The sequence below is a fragment of the Triticum aestivum genome, chromosome 5D (genome assembly GCF_018294505.1).
Source record: "Triticum aestivum cultivar Chinese Spring chromosome 5D, IWGSC CS RefSeq v2.1, whole genome shotgun sequence".
Lineage (NCBI taxonomy): Eukaryota > Viridiplantae > Streptophyta > Magnoliopsida > Poales > Poaceae > Triticum > Triticum aestivum.
Window position 1 is genome coordinate 492,567,338 of NC_057808.1, and position 27,996 is coordinate 492,595,333.

Consider the following 27,996-nt stretch of genomic DNA (forward strand, 5'->3'; position numbering starts at 1 on the left):
TCGTGGCCAAGAACAACGGCAATCTCAGCGTCAGTCTTGAGAACTTCGAGCAATCCGGTGGTGACCATTATCTTGCCGGGCACGCAGCCTGCATTGACCCGACGATCTTTGACAAGGATGAGCTCCCACTTGACCCCATGGAGGTGTCCCGCGTGCGGCTGCAGACGGCTCGGTTTCTTACCCTGCTGCTTTCTTCGGGTCCCGTCATCCAGATCCTGCGCATCCTTGTGAGCGACGCGGATGAGTTTCTCGAGGATGCGGCGGACGCGGACACTGTCGGGGTGGAGCGGGTCGACGATCCGGGACTCGGCGGCGAAGCGGGGAACACAGAGCTCGCGCTCCGCCTGGGGGGAGAGGACGACCACATGAATCCTATTAGTGTACGGCACGACCTCGAGGTCGAGGTACGGGCGGTAGTAGGCTAACGCCGTGAGGCCCGTGACGCCGGAGGCGAGAACTGCCGCGGAGGCGACCTTGAGCGGACTGTGGTACCACCGGGGCCGGGGTCGAGGGGCTGGGAGGTGCAGTAGCTTCGACGGAGCGCGGGCGATCGACAAACGGCAGCGGGTTTGGTGTTGTGGCGGAGCAAGTAGTCTGAACGTGAGGCGGCTGTGCGCGGACGCCGGCCACGGGCTCCGAAGCTGAGGATGCGGCGGCGAGAATTCCCTAATCATCTTACTTCCGATCTTCTCACAGGAAAATAAAATAATCTTGGAGAGTTTTTTTTTAGATCAGGGTGGAGTCCAATCTAGTGGGCCGTTGGCCTTGTATACCACCGGAGACCGGACCCTCTGAAGCCCAAGTATCCAGCCCGTCCATCTAACTACCCAAACCCAACCCAATACGATACGCCCACTGGTCGTCTTCTCCCCTACCTCGCGCCCTTCCAGATCACACCACCACCGTCACCGCCTCGCCGTCGCCGCAGACCTCTCCGGCGACCCCCCTCCCCCCTCCCCTCCGTCGGGGACCCCGTACAAGCTGTGCCGCCCACCACGAAGAGCCAGCTCGCGCCCCCGTCCACGCCCCCGCATCACGCAATTCGCATCGCCGGCCGCTCGGACCGGCCCCGCTCGATCCGCTAGGGTTTTGGCGGGATGGATCCGCTCCGGAGCTACCTGGGGCGGCTCCTCCTCGAGGACGTCACCCCGGTGGTCATGGTGCTGACCACCCCGCTCGCCGAGGCCGCGTGCCGCAAGAGCGGCCTCAGCTTCGTCGACATGCTCTCCCCGTTCTCCCTCTTCAAGAAAATCGACGGTGATGCGCCTCCCCGACGCCAGCCTCAGCTGATCCCCTGCAATGCTTTTCGCATTTCGTTTTGATTCGGTTCTGTGACCTCACGCAGTGTTTCGTGTGTCGGTTTGAGCAGTGCCCGTTCGCACAGCGAGTGACCAGCCTTACAGGCTCCAGCAGTTCAAGATTCGGATGGTGTACGCGTCGGATGTCCGGAAGCAGGACTGCGAGGTGAACCTTGTGGAATGTGCTGTATGCTTGTAGATGCCTTCTACTGTTGATGATGACCATGCTTGTGTTGGAACAGGTTGCGGATGCGAGAATTAAGCTGGTGGTTTCCGAGGCCAACGAGAAGGCTCTTCCGGATTTGCTTTCAGATCCGCCACAGTTGAAAGATGTACTCAATAGTGAGAACCCTTGCACTGCCTCTGTATGCAATCATAATGTGATATCCTTATGAAGAAACATTTCTATGTTGAGTAAAATGAGGGACTATAACCAGAGTAGCCAGATTGCTAATCTGTTCAAATATTTCCAATAATCTTAATGTTAGAAACCTTTAATGAGCAGCCACAACCTTTATCCCCAAATGTTACAGCGAGCGCACATGGCGAGCATTCATGCCACAATTTGTGTTGCTCAAATTGCCAGTTTTGTTGTGTCAATCTGCTGTCAACCTCCATTTGGTTGGTTATCTGATGTATCTAATTGGCTGATGAATGCTTTGGTCGTATTGATGTCTTACTCAAGCGGATCGTTATATCCATGTGGTTCAGTCATAGGGTTGGTCTTTGCTGTTTATTGGTTCCATATTGTTTTTACATAGAATTCCATGTTTGCTACAATTTCAGAGCCTGAAGCTGAGTTGTGCCCATTGTGGATTAAGAAGTTCAACAGAGAGCTAATACGGACACTGTCCTTTTCAGACCATGAAACATTTGATCACCCTGTGGCATGTGAGTCTCGGCTCTTTACTCTTAGGTTTCTTTTGTTTGCAGAATCTTTTCTTCCTCATACTCTGATAATTGTTAACAGGTCTTTTAGTGGTATCGTCAAAGGACAAAGAGCCAATTAGCAAATTCGCTGATCTGTTCAACGCAAATCAGTTGCCTCCTCTTTTAAATGAAGGCATAATGGATCCCCAGATTCTGAAGCACTATCTTGTACTTCATGAACAACAAGATGGACCACAAGAGATGTATTATTCCTTTCTCCTCATAATAGGGAACACACTCTCCTCCTTGCATTGGTGAAATGAACTATTGAGAAATGCTAACATGTAATACATGTGTTCCAAAATATAGGCACATTTTAACTGTCCAAATATTAGCTTTGACCATAAATCTCATACAATACGTTGTTAGTAGTTGCAAAATCACAATCATAGAATAAGAATGTCCTTTCAAGTTTATGAATCCAATGGTGTCAATTTTGTATAATATAAGCCAAATATGATTGGATTAATTGGTGGCTGAAGCATAAATTTGGGCAGGAAAGATACAACTTACTTTTGAAATGAAGTGAGTGTTGTTTCTTCTTAAATGGTCACCAACATTTTTCAGAAGTGAAAAAACATCTTGTGAACTTGCGTCAATGATGTGAGCTTTCTTATATATTGTGTTCTTTCAGACTGCTCTCTCTTCACACTGATGTTAGAAAGTCTGACATCCCTAGTTCAATGTATTTTAAGGTAGTCCAGGACTTGAGGCTTCTTCAATTAATTAGTTTGTGTGACTCTTTGCCTAAGCTCTCAACTCTTGAGTCTACCAAGTCCTCTTATGTCCACCTATTAACAACATCAACCACATATTTATGTGAACATGAAGTCCTGTTTTGTTGTTTAATGCATTTATTCTTATAATTAGAACAAACCCCAAACCATTATATAATATTTAAATGGCATATAGGGCTTCACTCAAAGCTATAGTACATAACACATGAGCACTTAGGGGTGCAGTAGGTGTCCGCTTGTTTACCTTTATTTGGAATAGTGAGCTCTATCTTCATCTGGCAGCTATGGGCCCAGTTGAAGGGCAGTTCCGTTTGATAATCTTAAATGCTACAAGAAGCTTTAGACCCCATAACTGAGTGGTGAGTGTGCCTTCTCGGGAAAGTTTTAAGCCCCATTCGTATGGGGAACCTGAAGAGTCTCAATTAGGCCAGCTTGTTGAAGAAGCTAAGCTTTGCCAAATAGGGCCCAAGGCTGCCATATAAGCCCCATTTAGAATAACTTACTTATTTCATCCCAAGGTTATGCTTATCTAAGTTGAAACATGCAATTAAGGTAATAGCTGATGTTTTAACTGCTCGCATAGGCAAAAGGAAGTGCATCACACTTGAATAGTGTGATATTAAATGGATTCCGTACATTGTTTCTTTAATTATAATTTTGCTCTACTGCTGTCATTTGCTGATTTTGCCGTGTCTTCTTATTAAGTTCTGATTTTGTACATTCTTTGGTTGACCCGTGTTACTTCCTTTGTCAAGAGCTGTGAACATCTTAGCGGAAATGAGGACCACCCTTGGCTTGAATGATTGTAAATTGCTGAGTATTAACTCTTCTACACAAGCAGATGGCAGTGATGCTGATAATTCGTGGTCAACCTATGTAAGTGCACCAAGTTATTTAATATTATGTTCATGTCTACGTAGTTGTGCAGGTATGCAATCTACTTATAGTCTTGTCTTGACTAACTGCAGAAAGCTCATGGCTTGCACAATCATGAAGGAACTTGTTTCCTTAACATGGATGATTTGAACGAGGTACTGCAGCATCTGGAGTAATAGCAAGTTACTGCTTCTCCAATCTCTGTTAAGCTTGTCTTGTCACATAAAGTTTCATAAAGCATTGTTCAACTTTTCACAGTATCTAACAACTCACCAGTTCAATTAGGAATGTTGTTAGTTGGGTTGAAGACCTATTGTGCTTTTGACAGTAGTGTGAGTGACTGACTTGTTAGTCGATTGATTCAAGGTTTTCATAGGAATTAATGTCAGGGAGGTCATATCGTTTTTTCTCTTAGTTTCTAGCACTAGGTCAGGTCATCCTCCGGGCTTTAGTTTTGCATGCTAAGATTTGTAACTGGCGGTCAAGCTAAGAGTCTAACTGCTGTTTCTTTATCAGATAAAGGATTTTATGCAAGATTTTGCTTCTAATCATATCATTCCCTACATGGAGCAAAAGATCCGTGTGCTCAATCAGCAGGTATGTTTTTAGTTTTTTTTTTACCATTTTCAAATGTATTGTTTAATAAAATTCAGTATCGTTCTAGGTAGCCACAACAAGAAAGGGCTTTAGAAATCAGATAAAGAACTTGTGGTGGAGAAAGAGAGATGATGTCCCAGAAGCTGCAAATGGCCCAATGTAAGTATTTATGCTTGACACTTTTTACTGTATTTTATTCTTTTCAAATCTGCCCTTTTGCAGTAACACTATTTTTCTCAACAGGTATACATTCACCTCCATAGAGTCGCAGATCAGAGTTCTCAGTGACTATGCTTTCATGTTAAGAGACTACGAGCTTGCCTTGTCCAATTACAGATTACTTTCGACAGATTATAAGCTTGATAAAGCTTGGAAGCGTTTTGCTGGTGTTCAGGTGCTTGAATTTCCTTAACTTATTTTTAAGTACTTTATGCATGGGTACATGGTCATCATGTATAATGATTTTGGGTTTGAACTAAAGGCACAGCTAGTGGCAATTCTAAAGAGATATGTCCTGCTTAGTAGTTTCAGTAAATCAAGATATAGTCTTTACCATAAGACAAGAGGCTATGCCTTACTTATACGATAGACCAGATGATATGCTTTCAAATTCATTTCACAGTAGCAGAGTTTCTGAACTGTTTTCTGGTGAATAATGAAATTGATACTGACTTTGTTGTGATGGCCCGCTATTTATCTATAATAGATATTTACTCCTATGATGTATGCTTGCGTCTTTTGCAGGAGATGAGTGGACTTTGCTATTTCATGTTAGATCAGTCAAGGAAGGATGCTGAATATTGCATGGAAAATGCCTTCACTACATATTTGGTATTTATTTCTTTTGGAAATCCACTTTTAGGTTTACACACATGAACAAATAATTATTGCTTAACATTGTTGATCGATTGATACATCTTTTCTATTCTATGCTAGTGGCCCTAGTCCTCAGTGTTCTTCAGAGAAAAAGAGAATCTGAAAAGTGGGAAGACATAGGAAAAATGATTTCTAATTCCATTTTGCATGAAACACTTTACTCTATTTCAGATGCATCTGGAAATAATCTGGAAATATGTGTCTGGCACTCTCGTCTTCTAGTTCCTCAGCAACACAAAGCAGTCAATAACAACTATAAATACACTAAAATTTCTTCAAAACAGATAAGCAAGAACCCAAACCAGACATGCCAAACCAGCCATAAATATGCTAAAACTTCCTTCCTTTTTTTTGTGAAATCATGAGATATACAGAAGGCCTGTGCTTTTCCCTTTGTTATTTTTGGGAGTGTGCGCCCATAGGTGGTAGGGCCATGGGCATAATGAAGGGGAAGTTTGAACTCTGAATTTAGCCAGATGCATATTTTTGCATTTTGCATGATAGAAAGAAATTTAAAGCAGTTGGGCCATTCAAGTGGAGATTGTCATTCTTATGTGTTACTTCGATTCTTCCAGTTAGTTGGTTTTGAATTTATCGTTGTTCTTTTTTCTTCACTTGTCTGGTCTTGCTCTTCTTCATACAAAGTACCAATAAGTATTCATATTTGCAGAGAATTGGATCATCTGGTCAGAGAAATGCTACTAGATGTGGCCTTTGGTGGGCAGAAATGCTTAAAACACGAGGACAACATAGGGAAGCATCAACTGTTTATTTCCGCATATCAAATGAGGTATACCTAGAAGCATGCAGAATGGCCATGCGGAATGGCCTATTCTAGTTTTTTTAAGTTCTCTTTCAGTTCGTTACATTTATGAATGATGGAACCTTCTACTATTCAGGAACCTTCCTTGCATTCTGCTGTGCTGCTTGAGCAAGCTGCTTGTTGCTATTTGTTGTCAAGTCCACGTATGCTTCGGAAGTATGGATTTCACCTAATCTTAGCTGGCAATAGTTACTACTTGTCTGATCAGGTGTATATTAATTCCTCCACTGCAGTGACATTTTAGCGACGCTACAGTACTTGACTTAACAATGAGCATTCGTCCTTAATGGTGCAGAAACAACATGCTGTTCGGGCATACAGAAATGCTCTGTTTGTCTACAAACAAAATCCTTGGAGTTACATCAACAATCATGTACATTTTAATGTTGGGAGGTACTTGCATGATTTTCTGCTCATTTGTCCTTGCTTGTAAACTATCTCTGACACTTGTATGAATTAGGTGGTATGGAGTCCTTGGGATATTCGATGTAGCTATCAAGCACTTGCTGGAGGTTATTGCTTGTAGCCATCAGTCGCTGACAACGCAAAGCATGTTCCTCAATGATTTTTTCCATTTTGTTCAGGTTATTGACCAACTCAGTTATGATTTGCATCAGCTGTACCAAATTTTCCATTCTAATTTTTCTTTTCTTTTGTAAACAGAGTACAGGGGAAAAGTTTGATGTATACAAGCTTCAACTTCCTGTTTTCAACATGTCATCACTCAGAGTTGTAAATGAAGATCACCGCACTTACGCATCAAATGCAGATGTAATGTCATAACAACTATAGCATTCATATTTCTAATTGTCCACCATTTCATTTCTGGAGTAATCAAAGATTGAACCTGTGGTGTTTCCAGAGCAATTTGTGATCAAACACTGCCATGCATTTATCATTTTTCTTAACTTTAACCAGGTCTTTGGTCAGTTTGCGCTTGTGTGATTGAAAATGAAGGCACTTCTAACTTGTATCAGCTACCTTGTATAACAGGTTGATGTTAATGAAAGCATTTGGCAGGAGCTGGAAGAAGAATTGATCCCATCGTCATCTGTTGTTAGAACTAACTGGCTCGACACTCAGCCAAAATCTTCCCCTTTTAGAAATAACAAGGCATGTGTTTGTGTTGCTGGAGGTAAATCTTGTTATCATTGTATTAATAGGTGTACAACTGCCTGTAAGAAAATCGATTGATTTGAGTTAATTGATAGTTGCCTCAACAAACTGCATCTTGAAAATGTGGTATATCATACTATTTGAGTATAATTATGCAAATACACGGACCAATCATTTTCAAGGAACTTGAGGGTAGCTAGCATGTTACCAGCCCAACAAGGTTCAGTGCCACAACCACTTATGACATGTAGTTACCAATTGCATATTCTCATCCAGCAGAGCACGACTCCATGTGGTAGTTTGTGCTGTTACACTCAAATATTAGTTTGAACTAGACATATCCCATCTGTTCATTTCAATTATATAAATATGTATAACCTGTGTGAAATTACTTGGAAATGAACCATAGTTTTTACTCTGACCTGTTACCGAAAAAAATCACACTTTTTTTAACAATACTGGCTTGACTGGGCAGAAGTGGCCACTACCCTCCTAATGCCGACTATTTCGACTGACAGGTCATCACTTGAATGAAAAACCTACACATATAGGAATCACATAACTAAAAGGATATGTTTAGTTCATCTTCTGCTCATTTCATTAGTGCTCAATAACCATTTGATGATTCTAACTGCCCAGTCGGGCAAGTATACTAGAAGCAGACATGTGCTTTCCCATGCTGCTTCCTTTGTAGGGTTTATCTGTTGGTTGTTTATTCGCTTGTGGACCTTTTGTGTCGTTGTTTCCATGGTTTTGGTGGGGGTGGTCGCGGTGTGAAATCCATTGGAAGTCATGCTTGAAGAGCCCACATTTCGACGGTCGGGCAGCTGCCACCAGCTTCACTCCCAGTAAATATGACTGGTTTGGCCCAACAAACTCTATACACAAATGACGCTGCACCACTTTGCTTGTTTCATTTTGTATTACTGTTGTGTCCTTCCAGAAATATCCAGTTGCCCCTAGTTCTTAGGTCAGCGGCAATGGCGTCCTCTGTGCACACCGATCATTCCGACGCACACCAGTGGCACAACTATTTTGGAGAAAGCTCTGGAGGTACCTGCAAAAGCGAGCACAACAGCATGAGGAAGCGTAGACATCACCCCACATGCGCAGCCCACAGCACGATCCTTTCCTCCCTCCCCTGATCTGCGACGCAGCTGACACAACGACCCATGACCCAAAACACACCGGAAGAATGACAGGAGTAACCGAGGTGTGTAGGCTAAGGCGGTAAAAACATGTCCGGTCGATGAGCGTGATGCCCACGTCGAACCCGCAGCCCGGAATGCTGAGAGTTCCCTATTTCTAGGGAGCTTAGAAGTTAAAAATACGTTGCTAGTAATTTATTTAACTAGCAAAGGGTGAGACAGAGACAAGTCGACGGGAATTAGGATGTAGCAATCTGATACCATCGCTGTAAAGACACTTGGAGCATCTCATAATATTGTAGTTCTGAATCCTTGATTTCATTGGTTGCAGAGGCAGTAAAACTGAACGTTGAGCTGAAGAATCCTTTACAAATTTCCGTCAATGTGTCTGGCATCTCCCTTTTATGCCAGCTTTCCACCAATTTGAATGCTTCAGGTGGGGGTATTTGATTTTTCTTTCTGAGATTAGAAGATCTCTTTCTTAAGGACTCCATAATGGAGATTGTTTTGTTCACCGATGGGTTGTGTTTGCCATGCAGAGACTGGTGCATTAACAACAGCTGCCGAGGAAGATATAGCTAGCACAAAGCCCTCTATTTCAACGTAATTACCCCCCCCCCCCCCCCCCCCCCCCCCGCAACTATTGAGGTCTATTTATGTAGATATCTTTGGTTCTTCCGAAGATTCTGAACACCATTATTGTTGTTTCTGGTTGATTGCTGCAGATTTGAAAGTGATGGAAACAATTTTACGGTATCGAAGCTTGACATTGTATTAGGAGGAGGTGAAACCAAAAGAGTAAGCATCTCTAGCCATTAATCCGGGTGCCTTAAAGAATCTTGCTAAAATGTATTCGTTGTCATGTAAAAAATGCTTTAAAAAGGTCTTCGAGACCTGTATATAGCATATCCAAATTACTATGTGAACAACAAATATTATTTTTAACTATCCATTAGATAATTCACCCTTCCTAAATTATAAGTCTCATTAGCATGTGTGTGTTTAACGTTTTAAAACTTTGACTACTAATATACGCAGGATTATAAGGATTTGGCATGTAAGAATAATATCATTAAGTGCAAATCATGGTCAAAGTTGTGCATTGGAGACTGTGAAAAGTCAAAGATAACTTACATTTTGAGGTAGTATATTTCTTAGAAGGTCACATAGGAAACAGGAAGAGCTATAACGGTTTATTTGCTATTGGTGTGGTGTGCTGTTGTGGATCCAACCAAGGATGGTTCTATTTATTATGCCCAAATAGTAGTTTGATGAAGGTGTTGTAATAGCTAGTGCAGAGCAAGCCTCATGTACAGTTTCTATATTATTTGCTTTTGCTTTATATTCCTTTGAGCCAGATATATAAGCCTTTCCTTGGATTTATTCTCATTTTTGAGTTTGACTGTGAACCCTGACATTAAAACAAAACCGTAATGGAAATCATAACAAGCGAGTAATACTTACACTGACCATTGCCTCAGTTATTCGTAGTTTAAACATTTTGGTAGTATATGTGTATTAAGTTTTGGGCGGCAAATTTGTTGCCCTTTGTGACATGTGGAATTGGTTTATTTTTATTCATTTATATTTGACAGAGCTGCTTCATATCAGTGTTATAACTTTATGTGCATAGTTTTCTAAATGGCTAATTACCCCTTTTAATTCTACCAGATACAACTTGAAGTGACTCCAAAAGTTATAGGTATTCTGAAGTTAGTTGGGATAAGGTGGACTCTGTCAGATTCAGTAGTAGGCTATCAGTACTTCGAAGTGGCTACACAAAAGAAAAACAAGAAAGGGAAAAGAGGGGCTCGGCGTTCTTTGAACACCAACCTGATTGTTATCAAGGTTCTCGTTTGTCTGGGTTTTTCTTTCAAATACTTGTTTCATGTGACGTGCGAGTAATTGTCAGTTCTTTGCCTCCAGGGTTTACCTAAACTTACAGGATATATTGAGTGCTTGCCAACAAAAGCATTTACTGGTGATTTACAACTCCTCACGCTGAATCTGAGAAACCAATCAGAACATGCTGTGAAGGTCCTAATTTTTATCCTTATATTTATTTCTTTGCCCTGTTAAATAAATCATAATGACCAAATGATTTCTCAGTTCTTCAGAAATGTGCATATAAATTTGAAATATATGTGTGTTTGTAGCATCATTTTGTATGTTAACCATTTCCAAGCCTGCTATGCAGAATATAAAAATGAAAATTAGCCATCCAAGGTTTGTAATTCCGGGTGATTCATCAGATCTTGACCTTGAATTCCCACAGTGCTTAAGAAAGCATGTGCAGTCAGACAGCAATACTGTATCCGAAGGTACTAAGGAAAATGTCAAGGGTTCGCTATTTGCATTTCCTCAGGTGAGGTGGTTCAAGGCCCTGTCTTGTTTTACTAATCTGATATGTGTTACCGATTTCTTTAACAATATTTACATTCCTTTCTTACCAGGGAATTAAAATTCAAGGTGGCACCACATTCTCTTGGCCTATTTGGTTTCATGCTGCAACTCCTGGAAACTTCTCTCTTTATTTGTCTCTCTATTATGAAATGGAGAGTACCACTGACATTCCATATCGCACATTGCGCATGCATTACAATGTGGAGGTAAATTGGCAATATTATATTGGGTTTTATGTTTATTATTTACCTTAGTGCACATGCACAGTATATTCTATTTGGAATCATGTTTTGAGAACTAGTATTGCACCAGTTGCTTCTTGGGGCACCAGTTTTCTACAGTAATTGATCTAATGAGATATGTTGGCAAGATTTACGGAAATCCCTAAAACCTCACTGTGCCAGCTGGTTTACCAAATATAGGTTATGGCTGGCGGGTTATGGCTGCTCGCCAGAAATCCAATGTGCTCTGAAAGTCTGAGTTCATTGTTTGATGCCACTGATTATTTTAATTTTGTTCTGAAGTTGTAATAGTTCTATAGAAGTGCGGTGGTCCCAAGACTTGGATTTCAGATAATCTTTGTCATGTTTTGGACCAAAATACAGGAAGCTAGTATGATGTGTGATTGATTATATGTTATTTTTCAATCTCACATTATAGCACTCTGTACTCCCATGATTAAGGTCTGTAGAACTACTACCCATATAAATGGCACCGTGGTTTTGGATGCTACTGTTGCATTATGTAATCTCAAATTTGCTTAGCTAGCAGATGTATGTTTTGCACACAATTCTTGATATATATGGAATTGGAATCTATTAATTGTCTGTAAACAATTCTTACTTACAGGTCTTGCCTTCACTTGATGTATCCTTTGCTATAAGTATGTGTTCATCAAGATTGCAAGAGTATATTGTGCGAATGGACGTAATCAACAAGACTCCATCAGACTCATTTGCACTTAATCAGTTGTCATGTGTCGGCACTAAATGGGCAGTTTCAACATTACCCTCGCGTGATTCCATCAGCTTTGTGGAAACAATACCAGCAAACCAAGCTGTGTCATGCTTCTTCAAGATAAAGGTTGGAGACACATTTTTTGAACAAGCTATCAAATACAAGACACTTTTGAGTCCTATGTATTCCATTTCTTTTTTTTCTTTTCATGCCCGTTATATCTGATATGGTTCTCCATGCATTATTTATTTCCAGGATTTAAGTACAAGTTCATGTATTGAGGCGGCAGACGGTTCCTGTGGAAGTGATATAGTTTTATCTCCTGGGGTTAGTACTGATGTATTTGATGTTTCTCGGACTCCTATCACTGATTTCCACTATCAAGAAAGACACCAACAAGGGAAGTTAGCTAAGGTGAGTGCTGCTTGAGGTTGTAATACCATTCTAAACCACTTGGCGGTACTGTTTTCTTGCTGTTTCCCGGTGTTATCCAGCTGGGTAGTGTTTTTGCCTTTAGCTTTAACCTCGACACAACAACACTTGGATCGAAATGGGGCCAGTGGCCGGTTTCCTGTATGCGTATTTAAATTTTAGCATTAGTTAATCAAATGCTTACCTATGTATCGACTTCATTTCAGGTGCCACGTGGTCTACTTGATTTTATTCTGATCTCAAAGGCAGTAGCTGTTAACTCTTCCAAGTCAGAACAACTGCTCTCTCATCATACTTGCCACTGCAGGCAAGTGCTAGAACCTTCTGACAGTGTAACAACTCTGTTGCTTTTGATGGTCCTGAACATATATGCTGATATTGATCCTGCTTTTGCAGTGCTCTCAGCCAAAATCCTGTTTGGTGGCTTATGGAAGGACCTCGAACAATTACTCATGATTTCTCGAAGTCATGCTGTGAGGCTAACATCCAACTGGTGATTCACAATTCTTCAAAACACAACACTACCGTGAGAGTGGTTACATCTGACTGTATGGCAGAGAAAAGCCAGACTGCCCCTTCACATGAATCTGCCAGTGGTCAGGGTGGATGGCATGACGTATCGCTGGAAAACGACATAAAAGCCATCGCAAGCACGAAGGGGACACATTCTCAGAAACAATCATCAGAAAGCATTTCACCGTTTGTTTGGTGTTCATTGAGTTCCGCTCAAGTTGATCTGAAACCTGACAGTTCTGCTAAAATTCCCCTAAAAGTGTGCATATTTGCACCCGGAACGTACAATTTTTCAACATATGAGCTGCACTGGAAAGTGCATTCATCTGAGAGTGGACACGTGGATGAAAATGTGACATCAGGTGGTGGCCAAGGGTATCCTTTCTATGTTAATGTTCTTCAAGGCGCCTGATGAATTACATTACAATGATGATAAAGATACTTCTCATGAAGCTCAGCACAGAAAAACCTGCATGTAGTTTAGTGCAGAAGCTTGTCCTGTGGCGGCCGAGTGAAGATGTACGATATCACCAACCCCAAGCTAGCGGACAGGCAAAGTGCAGATGTACCCTGTAAGTTCCCAGAGTGGATATAGGACACCCATATACATGGATTCTTTTGTTATCAGCTTCAGTACTGATGCATTTATACGAGCCCTTTGAGGATGAATCATGAGGATAGTTCAGGTGATTAGACAATATATACCGTTGTTGTCAATGAAATTGGGGTGCGGTGAACGCTGACAGAAATTTGTGTATCCTATAGCTGTGATGATATTCTTGTACATCCTTCTCTGTATCATTTTTTGCGAGGAGGTTAGGTAATCTTCCTGAAACTGTTGTTCTATGGGTGACAATTGTACCTCGGCTAAATGTTGAATTGTTGATGCCGGCGTGATTTTTCTTGCTCTTTTGTATGAATAGGTTGAGCTCATGTCTGCCTGGGTATTGTTGTATGTATAGGATTTTTGGCCAGTCGTGATACTTGGGCAGTAACGTTTTGACTTGGTGTAATCATAATCACAGTTTTGCTATGCACATTTAAGAGATGATTCCAGTATGTGAATTCTTTTGATCATCGCCTTTCTTAAATGGTGTCCAAGTAGAAAGTAGCAAGACGGTCTGTTCTGAGGGAGTGGAAACTTCACGCTTGACTAGTGCGTTCCTGGATAGGACAGCCACATATTTGGAGGCACCAGCTTCTACCTCGAGTTTCTCCAGGTCCATCCAGGAGTAGTACTTCTCTTCGCCCCCTCTCCTTCAAACACGGCCTGCCCCTGACCGAAGCTGAAAGACAATATGGTCCTCCACCTTTATGTTAGCTCCCTTTGGTTTACAAAATTGTTTGCCTGACTTAGTTAGTACAACCACCTGCTTTCATTTCCATGCATTACTCTATCAAATCATGCTAGTATTGATCCGATCGATCCCTTTTCAGATGCATTCGTTAGGAGGACGAGCAGATGAGTTTTAATTTTCATGAAGCGCCATGCTTGATTGCGAGGTTAACGACACGCCAGACATTTCCAAGAGAAGAAAACTCGACGCATGCACGGAGCACTTGAGAGAATTTGCTTGCAAGAGATCAGTGGTGGTGGAGGAAGGGCTGAAGTCAGTGAAGGAGCGGGAGTCAAGACAGCAGTGGAGAGGGTCTATGTTCAAAGTCACCTGCCTCGTCAAGTGTGGTGTGGGGGTAGGCGTGCAAACGGGACGACAGGAACACCATTTGTGGGAGATGGAGACCCTGCGCTCACTCGCATCCTAGCCTTCTCTCTTAATTTTATTTCGCAGCTTTCGGAAAATCCTCAAAAGGACCGAAACTATGTATTACCTCCGCCCCGAATTACTTGTCTTAAATTCTTCTAGATATGAAGGTATCTAACACTAAAACAATTTTTTTTCGCGGATACGCAAAGCTTGCGTATCTTTTCATTGATAGAAGAAAGGAGAATGAGTACAATAACAAAGGGTACAACACATGATATGAACGCAAGGAGGCATGAGCATGGGGTCCAAAGCAAAGAGAAGGGTGCTCGGCCCAAACAGGAAAAACACACACAACTAAACCCACCAAGCATAGAACTAGAGGTGCAAACCGAATCAGCAGGACGTGGAACATCTACAAATCCAACACCAGGGACTCTACGAGTGAGCAAGATAGCGCCTTCAAGAAGAGGAACGACGTCGTGACGCCACCCCCATCCGATGCAGAGAACCGGACCTAGGGTTTATCCTGATGCTCGAAGAGGGGCTTGGACAAAAGGCCATGGTAGCGCCTCCAGAAAGGGAAACGACACCGAGAGTGTCGCCGCTGCCAGCATCGGCAAGTCGAGCATGGATTTCGCCTGGCTGAGTCCGAGCAATCCCATAGCCGCCACATCAGGATTCAAAGATTCCGAGACAACCTGCTTGTCAACCACAACCTTACAAGGAAGGGAGGGGCACCTACCGCCGACGAAAAACACGAGCTTTGAAACCGACATGGCATGTAGGTGGACGGGGTCGAAGAGGCAGCAGAGTAGAGACCCGACGCAGACGCAGATGGTAGGATGGCGGCTGGAGCCGCTGGCAATCCGAAGCCATATAAGGGAACACAGATCCGTGCTGCCGGAGGCAGAGCCACTAGCTAGTACTAGGAAAAGGCCTACTAATGGCGCACCTAATTTGGCCATTAATGGCGCATTAGTGGTGCGCCATTAGTAGCACGCCATTAGTATATTTTACTAATGGCGCACCACTGGTGCGCCATTAGTATCTGGTATACTAATGGCGCACCCCAGATGCGCCATTAGTATGCCTCCCAGGGGGCCATGTATACCCAGGTGCTTTGGCATACTAATGGCGCACAACAACAGGATGCGCCATTAGTAACTTCGGCATACTAATGGCGCACTGTTTAGTGATGCGCCATTAGTATCCTTTGGCATACTAATGGCGCACTATGATGTGATGCGCCATTAGTATGAATATTAGGTTTTTTATTTTTTTATTTTCTGTTTTTTGCACAGGTTACAAAATGTATAATTGGACAAAATATAGACAGCACACATCAACAACAGATTCATCGAATACAATAGAAGATTAGTCTCTGAATACAATTCATCATTTTAGTCTCCGAATACAATTCATCATATTAGTCTCCGAATTGAAAAGACCGAACAAAGATAGAACATTATATTACAAGTCTCGAGACCGCGAGTTTGTCTTCACATTACAAGTCGATATCGATCATCTAAACTACCATCACATAGAAGAGAGCTGCGGTCATCACGATGAAACTCGTCTTCATCTGGTTCCTCCAACGCTCCCTCCCCTCTCCCGCTAGATAGCGGGCGTATCTAGATTCGGCCTCGGCCCTAGTGGCGTACCCTTTGTAACTGTTACCGCTAAATCGGTGAACCTGTCTCCGACACTCCTCCCAGTCGTCGTAGACTCCGGGAACCTTACCCTTGTACACGACATACCACGGCATCGCTATGCAGTAGCCAAACGAAACGTTAGTACCAATTCACAGACAATACATAAGCAATATATAAGTATGCAACAGAACGATCGGAAGAGAAAAGCAAGACATTAATAGCATCGATTACATCTAAGTTGAAGGACTCTCGAAACCAAAGAGACATACTACAAGTTCATTAAAGTTTAATTACAACATGAGCCAATCGATGTTTCAGAACTAGACACAGCATCACTGCTTTCGACTCGACTCAAGGGACCGGAGCGTGGATGAAGCCGCCGTCTATCGTGGGAGTCATGAAACAACGGGCGTTGCCAGCCTGCATTTGTAGGATTGTGTCGATGTCACTGTTGGACGGTTGATTTCTGAGGTAGAACTGCCCCGAGGTACGAAGGACATCTTGATGGATGATTTCCGCAAACTCCGACTGGATGTGAAAGAATTCTTGTCTGATGTCCGCGTCCTGGATTGCCGACACGCTCGCGGCCCAATCTTTGAGTCTACTCGGTAGAAGTAGTTGATGATGGTCCCGTACGATCGCCCGCATGTGATGGATGGCGTAGTAGGCACCCTTCTGACCGCCAGGCGGCTGCTTGACGCAGCAGAACGTCGTATTGTGGGAGAACACGTGCTTGCCGTACTTACGAATAGGCCTGGTGAAGGTGCCTCCAGATTTGACGTAGCCGGGGAGAACATCATCAAGAACCTTCTTGACATTTGTGTAGTCTACGTTCGACTGACGGTCCGGGTCGAAATACGTGGCCATGGAATATTTGGGGCTTAGGAGGATGAGCGTGCAATGTGTGTCACTGCAGAAAACATGGAATGTTAAAAGAAAAACGATCGAAATCTAAGAATTCATATGTTACGGGGCGGTTGAGGGGAGGACTTACTCGGGAAAGTAAGGCACGAGGAAGTTGTCCTTATCTTGGTTTGCCAGAATGACGCCTTCGAGGTAAGAACTCACGACTTGCCGGTCCCCAGCGCTGCCCAAGATCTTGGCACGCATGTAGAAGGGGTCGACTATCACGATGTCCGGGGTCTTGTCGCGAATGATCCGCATCTCCATACTCAGCGAAAATAGCCGAACGAAGGTGTAGTGCAGCGGATGAAGGTTCAACATAGCGTGGATGTCATCAAACCGCAGGACGATCGTACCCCCGATGGAGTTATCCACAAAGCCCTTGCCCTCTGGCACCTTGGCCGCGAAAACCGGGTATGCAACATCCTTCTCTCTGAGACGCCGCTTCTCCAAAGAAAGAACACTGTCATGCAGACTCCGCATAGCACCGGTTGCAGCATCGAGCATATTTCTCGGTAGCATCGGCCTACCCGCCACATGCACCCTCCTCGAGATATCCGCAGTTGAAGGTGGCCCGTCCTGAGCACGATCGTACTCGGTGCCGGCTGGCCCGCACCCTTGTTAGTCTTTCTTTTGCGTGCCTTCTTATTCTCCTGTAATGGGACCGAGTTCTGCTCACAGACCGCCTTCTTGAGTGTGTTGGGGCTGATCATATTTCGCACCTCGCCTATCTGAGGCTCGGTGAAGTCGGCAGCTGGAGGCGTCTCCTGAGAGCTGAACTGCAGACGACGCCTGTTGCAACTTGGCTTCTCCGCCACCCTGTAACCGCCGGGACCAAGTGTGTGTTCCCCTAAGTTCAGCTCCCGCATTTCTTTCCCCCACTTACTTGATTCGGAGTTTGCGGTGCTCGAGCAATTGATCTTGAAGTCGTTGTAGTCATCTTCGGTGATCGAAGGATTTTTCTCCTTGATCTTCTCATAACTCTCACCTTTCTCGATCATTCTCTTCACATTGCTTTTCCAAGTAGACAGGGCCTTGCTCATCTTCGTGAGGGCAGCATTGTTCACTTTATTCCCTTTGAGGCTTGTGTTTTCAAATTCAGCGGGGAACTTGTATCGTTCGTGCAGCTTCGTGAAGAGGAGGTTGCACAAATTCCCTCGGTCAGGATGCCTCAGGTTCTCGGTGTTGATCGAGACGGTGCTCCGGAGAATGCACCCGAGCTGAAGCGAGTACCCCTTGACTATTCGTTCGGGCGCCGTTGGATTCCCGTCGGAGTCCACTTCAGTAACTTCCTCCTTGAGGGTGCGGAGCACGGTCGGGTGCCGGTCCTTCCGTTGCCTCTTCGGTTGGCTGCCATCTGTGCGTGCGCCGCCATCATCAGTGGTGGCATCCTCGGCGGCACCATCAGTGGTGGCATCAGTGGGGTCATCCTCGGCGGTACCATCAGTGGTCTCAGGATCGGTGGGGAAGGCGGCGTCCTCATACAAGTGAGGTTGTTCCTCCATCTCCTGGGACAGCTTCCAGAATGGCTTGACGCCCGAACCCCGGCCTCATCGTTGTTGGCCATGTTTCTCTCTAAATAGGAACAAAGTTTGGTCAAAAAGTTGGTTATTGTCAAGGAACAAGATCATGGTCTCATCATTTAGGGTTTGTCGACACCGAGGCATCCTAAAAGCTAAGCTTTTATCATTGAGGGTTTTTCGACGCCGAGGCACCCTAAAAGCCTAAGCTTTCATCATTTCGGTTTTTATCGACACCGAGGCACCCTAAAAGCCATGCATTAGTCACAAGTACGCCGGGGCACTTGATCCTACTTAATTAACTACTAAGATACCCCGGCCCATGCATTAGTCACAAGTACCCCATATGTCCTATTTTTTAGCAAAGTCATGCTAAAATTCACGGAAAATTTCAGCATGACCTTTGCTGAAAATAGGACATATGGAGTACCCGAATTTGCCGGAACGGAAGTTAATCGACATTCCGGCAAACTCAAGGGCCTCTCGGGTGGACAAGGCAAAAAAGGCCTCCATCACAACATGGAAAATACATTGGCATGTGAAGAGGTGAAACAATATATGCATCTCCAAGCAGTATCATTCAACATTTTGGACAAAACACTACAAGCAACATGAGACACTGAAAACAATTGCTACCAATGAATCTACACTTCTATAACAAAATAAATCAGAAACTTAGTCTGTCATCATTAGGCAGCCACCATTAGTTATTCCGTTATGTTAAAGCAAATAAAACAGAGAATCGACTTGTGCAATCTGCAGGTAGCAGTAGCAGGGACGCGCAGGTTACTGCTGGTGGCATCCGAGATGTTTCACGAACGTCGGGTGTGTGCCAATGTATGCAAAGAATTGAAGATTGAAAAAGTTTCGAGCTACGCTGGAAGTTGATTGTGTGATGAGCTTCTTTTAAACGACAGTCGCTTTCAGAAAGAGATTGTTTGGTTTTTGTAATACACTAAGTAAAGTTGTTGGAGTGAGCTGATCTCTTACATGGATAGCTTGCTTTGGTTTGGCTGAGAGCCATCCTTGTTGCTTTTACATGTGTTTGTTTTTCTTAGCTGAACCTGACAAACCTGAGGGTGCATCATCATATTTGTAATGACTGGAAATATTTACTTCAGGAAATATTTACTACTGTAGTTTCTGTTACAAACAAAAAAAAAGACTGAAGTTTGTCCTAGCTATATTTCAGGATGATTTTTCAGTTGCTCATGCTTTCTACAAATTGTAGCTACTGTTTTTTATACCTAAACAAAATTGCCCTAGCTATATTTGCTACTGTTTTTATACCTAATTTTTGGTACTGTTTTTTTAATTTGCTACTGCTTTTTTTTATTTGCTACTGTTTTTATACCTAAACAAAATTTCCCTAGCTATATTTGCTACTCTTTTTTTATTTGCTACTGTTTTTATACCTAATTTTTTTGCTACTGTTTTTAAAATTGCTACTATTCTTTTAAAATTGCTACTGTTTTTATACCTAAACAAAATTACCCTAGCTATATTTGCTAATATTTTTTATTTGCTACTGTTTTTATACCTAATTTTTTTGGTACTGTTTTTTTAAATTGCTACTGTTTTTGCTACTACCCTAATTTCCTAAAAGATTTCTAACTTTGCTAACTGTGCTAGATTTGCCCTAAAATTTACTGCCCTAACCCTAAAATTTGCAAACCCTACACCCTAAAATTTACAAAGGGGAAGGAGGAGGCCGGAGGGGGAGGGAGAGGTGGGGGCAGTACCTGAGGAGGCGGAGGAGGCCGGAGGGGACAAGGAGGAGGTCGGAGCGGCGCGGCGGTGGCGCGGACGAGGAGGAGGGCGAGGACGAGGACGACGGGGCGGCGGCGTCGGGAGAGGAGAGGGGAAGGGGATCGAGGGCGACGTCGAGGGGCGAGGAGGAGGTCGGGGCAGCGGCGTCGGGAGAGGAGAGGGGAAGGGGCAGCGGCGTCGGGGCGTCGGGGCGGAGACGAGGACGACGGGGCGGCGTCGAGGCGGCGGGGCAGCGGCGTCGGGAGAGGAGAGGGGAAGGGGATCGAGGGCGAGGGCGAGGGAGAGAGAGGGGATAGGTTATCTTCCAACAGGTACATCCATACTAATGGCGCACCAGGAATCCATACTAATGGCGCACCTCACCCTGGTGCGCCATTAGTATTTTTTTTTTGATTTCTGCTCGAGCCAACAGGTTATCTTCCACCTGACCTGATCCACACCAAGTTCCCTCTACTAGATCGACTGGTTAGCAGCCAGTTCTCACACCAGGAGGTCCTGGGTTCAATTCCCAGGCTCCACAATTTTTTTTAATGCATTTAAAATGCTGTTTGATATTTATTTGTGTTTAGATATGTTCAAACTTGTTTAAATCATAACAGTAATATTTTTTTATAAGACAGTAATAATTTTTTAAAAAATATCATCAAACAGTAATGCCGGTGGAGCGGGGGAGGGTGCGCGGGGTGCGGGGGGCCGGTGGACCGGGGGGTGCTCGGCGGCGAGGGGGACCGGATCTGGCGAGGTGGGATAGCGATCGAGATGGAGGGGGATCGAGATCGAGTGTCCATGAAATTTAAAAATATTCATGATAGTTCAAAAAGTTCCCATGAAATACAATCGAGAAATGAAGGCTACGATTTAAATACAATCGATCTTAGCTAGCTATCTGTTCACAATCTTCTTGCCCTTCTTTTTCGCAAATGGAGTTCTTCTGTGGAACGGACGTCCTTTAGGTAGGGTGGTCCTGCTTCTTCTTGTGGTGTATGCTGCTACTTCATCATCGTCGTCATGTTCGATTCTCGGGTCGCCGTACTTGTCGAAGTCTTGCTCATTGGCTACTCCATCCATTCCGATGATCTTCCTTTTGCCTCTCCTCACGACAACACGACTGGGCTTTGACGGGTCGGTAATGAAGAAGCATTGGTCCACTTGGGAAGCCAGTACCCATGGCTCATTTTTCGCGGTGACGTTTGCGCCTGCGGTCTTGGATTTGGCTTCGGGTATAACCATGGTGGTGAAATACCGGTCTTCTTTTAGGACGCTCTTGGCCCATCTGACACGGAACATCGGGACCTTCTCTCCAGCGTAGCTCAGCTCCCAGATCTCCTCGATCCTTCCGTAGTATCTGTCCTTGTCGTTACCGGTGTAGGATTCCATCGTTACCCCGGAGTTCTGATAACCATCGCTCTTCATGTCCTTGGCCTCGGTGTAGAATGTGTAGCCGTTGATATCGTACGCCTCATAGGTCATCAGGTTGTGCTCGGCGCCCTGTGACAAGGCGAATATGAGTTGTTCTTCCGCGGAAGAATCCTCATGTAAAGGGTACGACAGAAGCTTCTGCTTGAACCAACGCGTGAAACATGAGTTGTGCTCTTTGAGTATATCTCCGTCCGTCCTCTGTTGGCCTCGGTCATTGTACGTCTTCTTAATAAAGGTTTTGTGCTCTACCACCCAAGGATCGACCACGTCTATGTGTTGTAGCGCGACTAGGTTTGCTCTTTCAAAGTCGGCGAGTCGACCCTCGAAGTCGACATGCATTTCGCGGCGACCCTCACGGTGACCCCATCCAGCGAGCCTGCCGAGGTGCCTGTTGACGGGCAGACCAACGGGGTTCTCGATGCCTAGATAATTCGTGCAGTAGGAGATGCACTCTTCGGTCAGAAAGCCCCTGGCTATGCTTCCCTCTGGACGTGACATGTTGCGAACGTATCCTTTGATGACACCATTCATCCTTTCGAACGGCATCATGCTGTGCAGGAACGTCGGCCCGAGTTGGATGATATCGTCCACGATATGGACCAGCAGATGCACCATAACGTCGAAGAATGCGGGCGGGAAGTACATCTCAAGCTCGCATAGTATCACCACGATCTCTTCCTGTAGCCTTCTGAGTTGCCTCACGCCAACAGACTTCCGAGAGATGACGTCGAAAAAGTTGCATAGGCCAAATAGCGTTTCACGGACGTGCGCGTCCATGATCCCACGGATTGCAACTGGAAGTATCTGCGTCATCAGCACGTGACAGTCGTGAGACTTCATCCCGCTGAACTTCAGCTTCGCTAGGTCTAGGTATCTGCTTATCTTCCCCGCGTAACCGTAAGGAAGTTTTACTCCTACGAGGCAGGTGAAAAACTGCTCGATCTCCTCCTGACTTAGAGTGAAGCACGCGGGAGGGTAGTCATTTCCGGTCTTCTTGGCCTTTTTGCCTTTGCGACGACTTTCCGTGTCCTGCTTCGCCTCATCATCATCATCATCATCATCATCATATATAGCGTGAAGCTCCTGCCTGATGCCCATTGATTTCAAGTCTGCCCTTGCTTTCGGCCCATCTTTGGTCCTCTCTGGCATGTTGAGCAGGGTACCAAGCAGACTCTCGCACACGTTCTTCGTGATATGCATGACATCAAGGCTGTGAGGCACACGGTGGATCTTCCAGTACGGCAAGTCCCAGAAAACAGACCTCGTTTTCCATACCTTCAGCAGCGGCTCTGGCGCCTTTCGCTTCTTTCCCGGCTCTGGCGCCTTTTGCTTCTTTCCCGGCAGTGGGCAGTCTTTCCAATTTTTCAACAGCTCGTCTATTTCCTCGCCGCTCCTCGTACGCGGGCGTCCTCGGGGTTCGGTTTCACCATCGAATAGATCCTTGCGTTTTCTCCACGGGTCATCGTCGCGAAGCCACCTTCGATGTCCCATGAACACGGTTTTCGAAGACCCGGGATCTCTATCTAGCTGGCGATACGTTGTGTCATCCATGCACCTGACGCATCCAGAAAATCCGTGGACCACCTGCCCCGCGACATATCCGTAACCGAGATAGTCGTGCACCGTCGTGAGCAGCGCGGCTCTCATAGGGAAATATTCTTTCTCTGCGGCGTCCCACGTATTGGCTGGCGTTTTCCACAGCGTGTCAAGCTCCTCTTTCAGCAGCCCCAGATACAGATTGATGTCGTTCCCTGGTTGTTTCGGTCCTTCAATTAGCATACTCATGTGAATGTACTTCCTCTTCATGCACAACCAGGGGGGAAGGTTGTACATCCACACAAACACAGGCCAGGTGCTATGTGTGCTTCTCTGGCTGCCAAACGGATTGACTCCATCGGTGCTCGCGCCCAGCACGATGTTCCTTGGATCGTTCCCAAATTCTAGGTCTTCGAAGTTCAACGCTTGCCACTGGCTCGCATCCTTAGGGTGACTCAGCATCTTGTCTTTTTTATCTATCTCCGGATCATTTGCGTCATCTTCTCGCTTCTTCTCCTCCCTATCCGCGTGCCAACGCAGGAGCTTTGCTACCTTAGGGTCCGCGAAATACCGCTGCAGACGAGGAGTGATCGGAAAGTACCACACCACTTTTCGAGGAGCTTTCTTCCTCTTCTTGTATCGAGTGACGCCGCACACCGGACATATGGTAGACTCCGCGTGCTCGTCCCGATAAATGATGCAATTGTTCATGCACACATGGTATTTCACGTGCGGTAAATCCAGAGGACACACGATTTTCTTCGCCTCCTCCAAACTGGTCGGGCACTTGTTCCCCTTGGGAAGACGTTCGTGCCAGAATGACATGTTCTCGTCGAAGCATGCGTCGGTCATTTTGTGTTTTACCTTCATCTCCAGAGCCATGAGCGTTACTTTCAGGCGGGTATCCTCGGGCCTGCATCCTTCATACAATGGAGTAACCGCGTCTAACTCAAGTTGATCCATCTTGGCTTTCTCTCGGGCGGCAGCTCTTGCGTTATCCGTCTGCTTGAGAAGCAGCTCTTGAATATGAGGGTCCTGCACCCAGCCCATCGATGGTCCAGCGTCGTCTGCTCCGCCGGCATCATCATCTTCATGATCATGCCCGTCGTCTGCTCCGGCATCTTCCTCATCATCATGTCCTGCATCTTCTACATGATGACTGTGTACAGCATCACCGTCGTGATCATCTCCTGGGGATTCTTCGTCTTCTCGCCCGCCCGAGCCGCGGTGGTTGTCTTGCTGCCCTTCCTCATTTCTTGCCCGGCCCCCATGGACGACTTCGTAGTCATCTTCATCACCTTGCCACCGATAGCCATCCATGAAACCACGCAAGAGCAGGTGGTCCCGCACCTGCCCGGATTCCGGGTCCGCAATAAGGCTCTTCAGCTTGCATCTTCGACACGGACATCTTATCTCCGTCTCGTTCTTTTGAAGCATCTCGGCCTTCGCGGACCTCAAAAACCTATTCACGATGCCTTCGGTCATCATGCGGACCATGGTCGCCTGCGGGGTAGAGCAAAACGATATTTTAGAACCAAGAAAAAATTTGGCATGACTTTCCCTAAAAATAGGACCAAAAAGAATGCTTAATGCCAAAATTCTCGCCGAAACGGAAATGAATCAACATTCCGGCAAAATATTGGCAACTATCGCATTTCAAATACCGGTACACCTCCAAACACAAACACATATGCAACACCACAAACATATGCAACACCACGAACATACATAGATCTAGCTAGGCCATAAAAAGTGCATGTGCACATTGTTGTAGGGAGAACAACATAAATATAGCTTCCCCCCTTACTTACCTATCAAAACAAGGTAATTTAACCACTTAAATTGAATGAATCTATGGTGGAAATGAGGTGAAAAAGAGGAGGCACCCGAGACAAGGAGGAGGTGGAGAGAATGAAGTGGGGAGAAAGTGAGTGTGGGTAGGAGAGGCTGTCCAAAATATCTTGTTGCTGCCCACTTACTAATGGCGCACCAACTCTAAATGCGCCATTAGTAATCCAGGTTACTAATGGCGCACCTTCTGGTGGTGCGCCATTAGTAGTTTTGCAAAAAAAAACATACTAATGGCGCACTGTTCCACAGTGCGCCATTACTAGTTTAAACTAGTAATGGCGCACGGTGGAAAAGTGCGCCATTAGTAGTTTTGCAAAAAAGGGAATAAAAAATATAATAGAAAAAACAACATTAGTGGCGCACTTTCCGGCAGGTGCGCCATTACTAGTTACAACTAGTAATGGCGCACTGTGTCTGGATGCGCCATTAGTATGTTTGGACAGGCGCACTAGTTTAAAAAAATGATACTAATGGCGCACCCTGGGCCAGGTGCGCCATTACTAGTTACAACTAGTAATGGCGCACTGTGTCTGGATGCGCCATTAGTATGTTTGGACAGGCGCACTAGTTAAAAATTTTTGATACTAATGGCGCACCCTGCGCCAGGTGCGCCATTAGTAGTTTCAACTCTAATGGCGTATCAGAAGGTGGTGCGCCATTAGTATATACTAATGGTGCACCGCTTGTCTGGTGCGCCATTAGTGTCAATCCCATCTATAGCCTTTTTCTAGTAGTGTAGAACACCGGCGAACCAAAGAAGTCGGAAGGAGCACAACAACCGGTCTGCCGGGGCCGAAACCTCGCTGGTGAGGACGTCGGTTGACCATGAACACTGGAGAACGCAAGTTTCGTGGACGTGGGACCGGAGCGGTGTCGACAGAGAACCACCGCGGTGTCGATCATGAACACTAAAACATAGGTAGATACATTCATATCTAGACAAATTCAAGACAAGTAACTCGGGATGGAGTGAGTAGTTTTGCATGCTCGTTTCTGTGCAACACTTTTTTTGGCAGAGCTCTACACAATACTCGAACCGAATCCTTATATGTCGAGCAAAACACGAGAGCAAGAGCATCACAGAGCCACAGCCGCCGAGAAACCCAGAACCCAGGGCAGAAGATCTTCTTCCTCTCTTTTCTCGCATATTGCCCGTACCGTACCGACCAAGATCAGCGAGGAGCCAAAGGAATCAGCAGCAAAACCGAGGAACATCGGCCATGGGGGGGGGAGCAAGAGGTACTCTACCTGCTCTAGCCATGGCTTCTCGATGCCGCTGTTCACCTTCTTCTCCTTGTGCCTTCATCTGTCCATCGCCGCCGCCGCCAGCAGCCCGCCCCTTCCTCTAAACAGCACGCAGGAGTCCATCATGAGGGATCTCTCGCGTTATGTGGGCTCGGCCGGGTGGAACACAACCGTCTCCAATCCATGCCTATGGAGAGGAATCGGTTGCTCTCCTTCTGACTCCACTTCCTTCTCGGTGGTGACCGACATCGATTTGTCCGTCTGCTCCATGTCCAACCCCACGCTCTTTGCGTCCTTATGCTCCCTCGACACCTTACAGTCCCTCGACCTCTCCAAGAATTACTTCTCCGATTTGACGGGCCATTTCTCTCGTTGCCCCATGAGCGCCGGGTTGCGGGTGCTTAATTTCAGCAGCAACCGCCTGGCCGGGCGTTTAGACTAGCCACAGTGGGAGTAACTTCGGTAGTAACATCGAGCCCAACTCAGCAATTTTGCTTATGTGGCAATGAGTTAATGAGGAGAGATGTAGTACTAGTAACTTAGCTAGTTACTATAACATCACATGTCCCAATGCAATATGAGTCTATAACGTAATAAATGAAGCTTTGCATGTTACCACACTTATGTTACTACCCACTATTGAGGTAGTAACATAGAGTAGTAACATGGGCATGTTACTACTCTATGTTACTACCCATTGTGGCTAGTCTTAGGCGATCTCTCCGGCTTCTCTCGGCTCGAGGTTCTTGATCTATCCTTTAATTCCTTCACTGGAACCGTGACCACCCAGTTGAGTGTTATGCCTAGGTTGAGGAGCCTAAACCTCAACTCCAATCATTTGGTGGGTGTTGTCCCTGTAAGCATGGCTAGCTCTTTGGAGGAGTTGGTGTTGTCTGGTAGTTTTTTCAGTGATTCCATCCCAAGTATTCTGTTCAGTCATTCAGACCTCACGCTGTTGGACCTTAGTCAGAACAATCTCACTGGTGACCTTAGTCAGAACAATCTCACTGGTGATGTCCAGGACGAGGGATCATCATATTCCACACGACTTCACACACGACACGACTTCAATTCGCTGGTCTATCAGGCAAGGCGCAGAAGCCTAGCCTAGCTCTCGCCCCTCCCGTCGGCGGCCTCCTCGGCCACCGTCCACGCCGCCATGCCATGCCCCAGCCCCACCACCCCGGCGTTATTATGCTTCAGCACGCCTGCTTCCAACGGCGACGCCTCCCCGGGCACGCGCTAGCGCATTCACTTCTCCGCGAGCTCCTCTGACCAAGACTCGCCCGCCTCGAGCTCCCCACCCCCCCTGCAGTCCTACGCGGCCGTGGTGCCGGGCGGCAGCTCGCCCGGCGATGTGGCCTGCCCCTGCAGCGCTTTGATGAGGACGGGGAGGGGTGGCAGATCCACAGCACGCGCGGCGCGCATGCGCGAGATTCGCGGTAAGCCCATGCCGCCCAAGGTTCAGGCTTTGGACTGCTCCCGCCTGTGCTTCCGGTGCCTCTCCGACAAGCATTTCATCGCCCGCTGCACCAACCCAGTTCGCTGCCGTAAATGCTTCACCGCAGGCCACATCGCCAGGCAGTGCGCTGATTTAAGGGCTCCCACCCCGCCACCCCATCTTGCACATCAACGCCCCCCGCCACCTCTCCTTGACCGCAACCCGCTCATCACACAGCTGCCGCCAC

General features: G+C 45.7%; 2 protein-coding genes across 2 annotated transcripts; both read left to right on the forward strand.

Moving 5' to 3' along the window:
- Nucleotides 1–860: 860 nt before the first annotated feature.
- On the forward strand, nt 861–13,780 carry LOC123123114 (trafficking protein particle complex subunit 8). Its single transcript, XM_044543559.1, has 28 exons — nt 861–1,257; nt 1,370–1,464; nt 1,541–1,640; nt 2,085–2,189; nt 2,269–2,431; nt 3,721–3,841; nt 3,934–3,996; nt 4,358–4,438; nt 4,506–4,597; nt 4,682–4,832; nt 5,183–5,269; nt 5,985–6,104; nt 6,214–6,345; nt 6,433–6,530; nt 6,598–6,721; nt 6,801–6,908; nt 7,131–7,272; nt 8,733–8,837; nt 8,941–9,004; nt 9,127–9,199; nt 10,073–10,249; nt 10,328–10,438; nt 10,599–10,766; nt 10,855–11,010; nt 11,654–11,887; nt 12,017–12,175; nt 12,400–12,500; nt 12,590–13,780. The coding sequence occupies exons 1-28, from the start codon at nt 1,098–1,100 to the stop codon at nt 13,116–13,118; spliced, it is 3,819 nt and encodes a 1,272-aa protein (XP_044399494.1). The 5' UTR covers nt 861–1,097; the 3' UTR covers nt 13,119–13,780.
- Nucleotides 13,781–26,333: 12,553 nt separating this feature from the next.
- On the forward strand, nt 26,334–27,460 carry LOC123125687 (probable LRR receptor-like serine/threonine-protein kinase IRK). Its single transcript, XM_044546159.1, has 2 exons — nt 26,334–26,739; nt 27,016–27,460. The coding sequence occupies exons 1-2, from the start codon at nt 26,334–26,336 to the stop codon at nt 27,417–27,419; spliced, it is 810 nt and encodes a 269-aa protein (XP_044402094.1). The 3' UTR covers nt 27,420–27,460.
- The last annotated feature ends 536 nt before the right edge of the window (nt 27,461–27,996 follow it).

What these genes read in the sequence shown, in the direction of transcription:
- LOC123123114 (XM_044543559.1), top strand. Translation starts at nt 1,098, where the DNA reads ATGGATCCGCTCCGGAGCTACCTGGGGCGGCTCCTCCTCGAGGACGTC. An exon ending in AGCGTTTTGCTGGTGTTCAG is followed by an intron (nt 4,833 to 5,182) that starts GTGCTTGAATTT and finishes CGTCTTTTGCAG; the next exon opens with GAGATGAGTGGACTTTGCTA. An exon ending in ATTTTTTCCATTTTGTTCAG is followed by an intron (nt 6,722 to 6,800) that starts GTTATTGACCAA and finishes TTTTGTAAACAG; the next exon opens with AGTACAGGGGAAAAGTTTGA.
- LOC123125687 (XM_044546159.1), top strand. Translation starts at nt 26,334, where the DNA reads ATGCCGCTGTTCACCTTCTTCTCCTTGTGCCTTCATCTGTCCATCGCC. An exon ending in CAGCAACCGCCTGGCCGGGC is followed by an intron (nt 26,740 to 27,015) that starts GTTTAGACTAGC and finishes CATTGTGGCTAG; the next exon opens with TCTTAGGCGATCTCTCCGGC.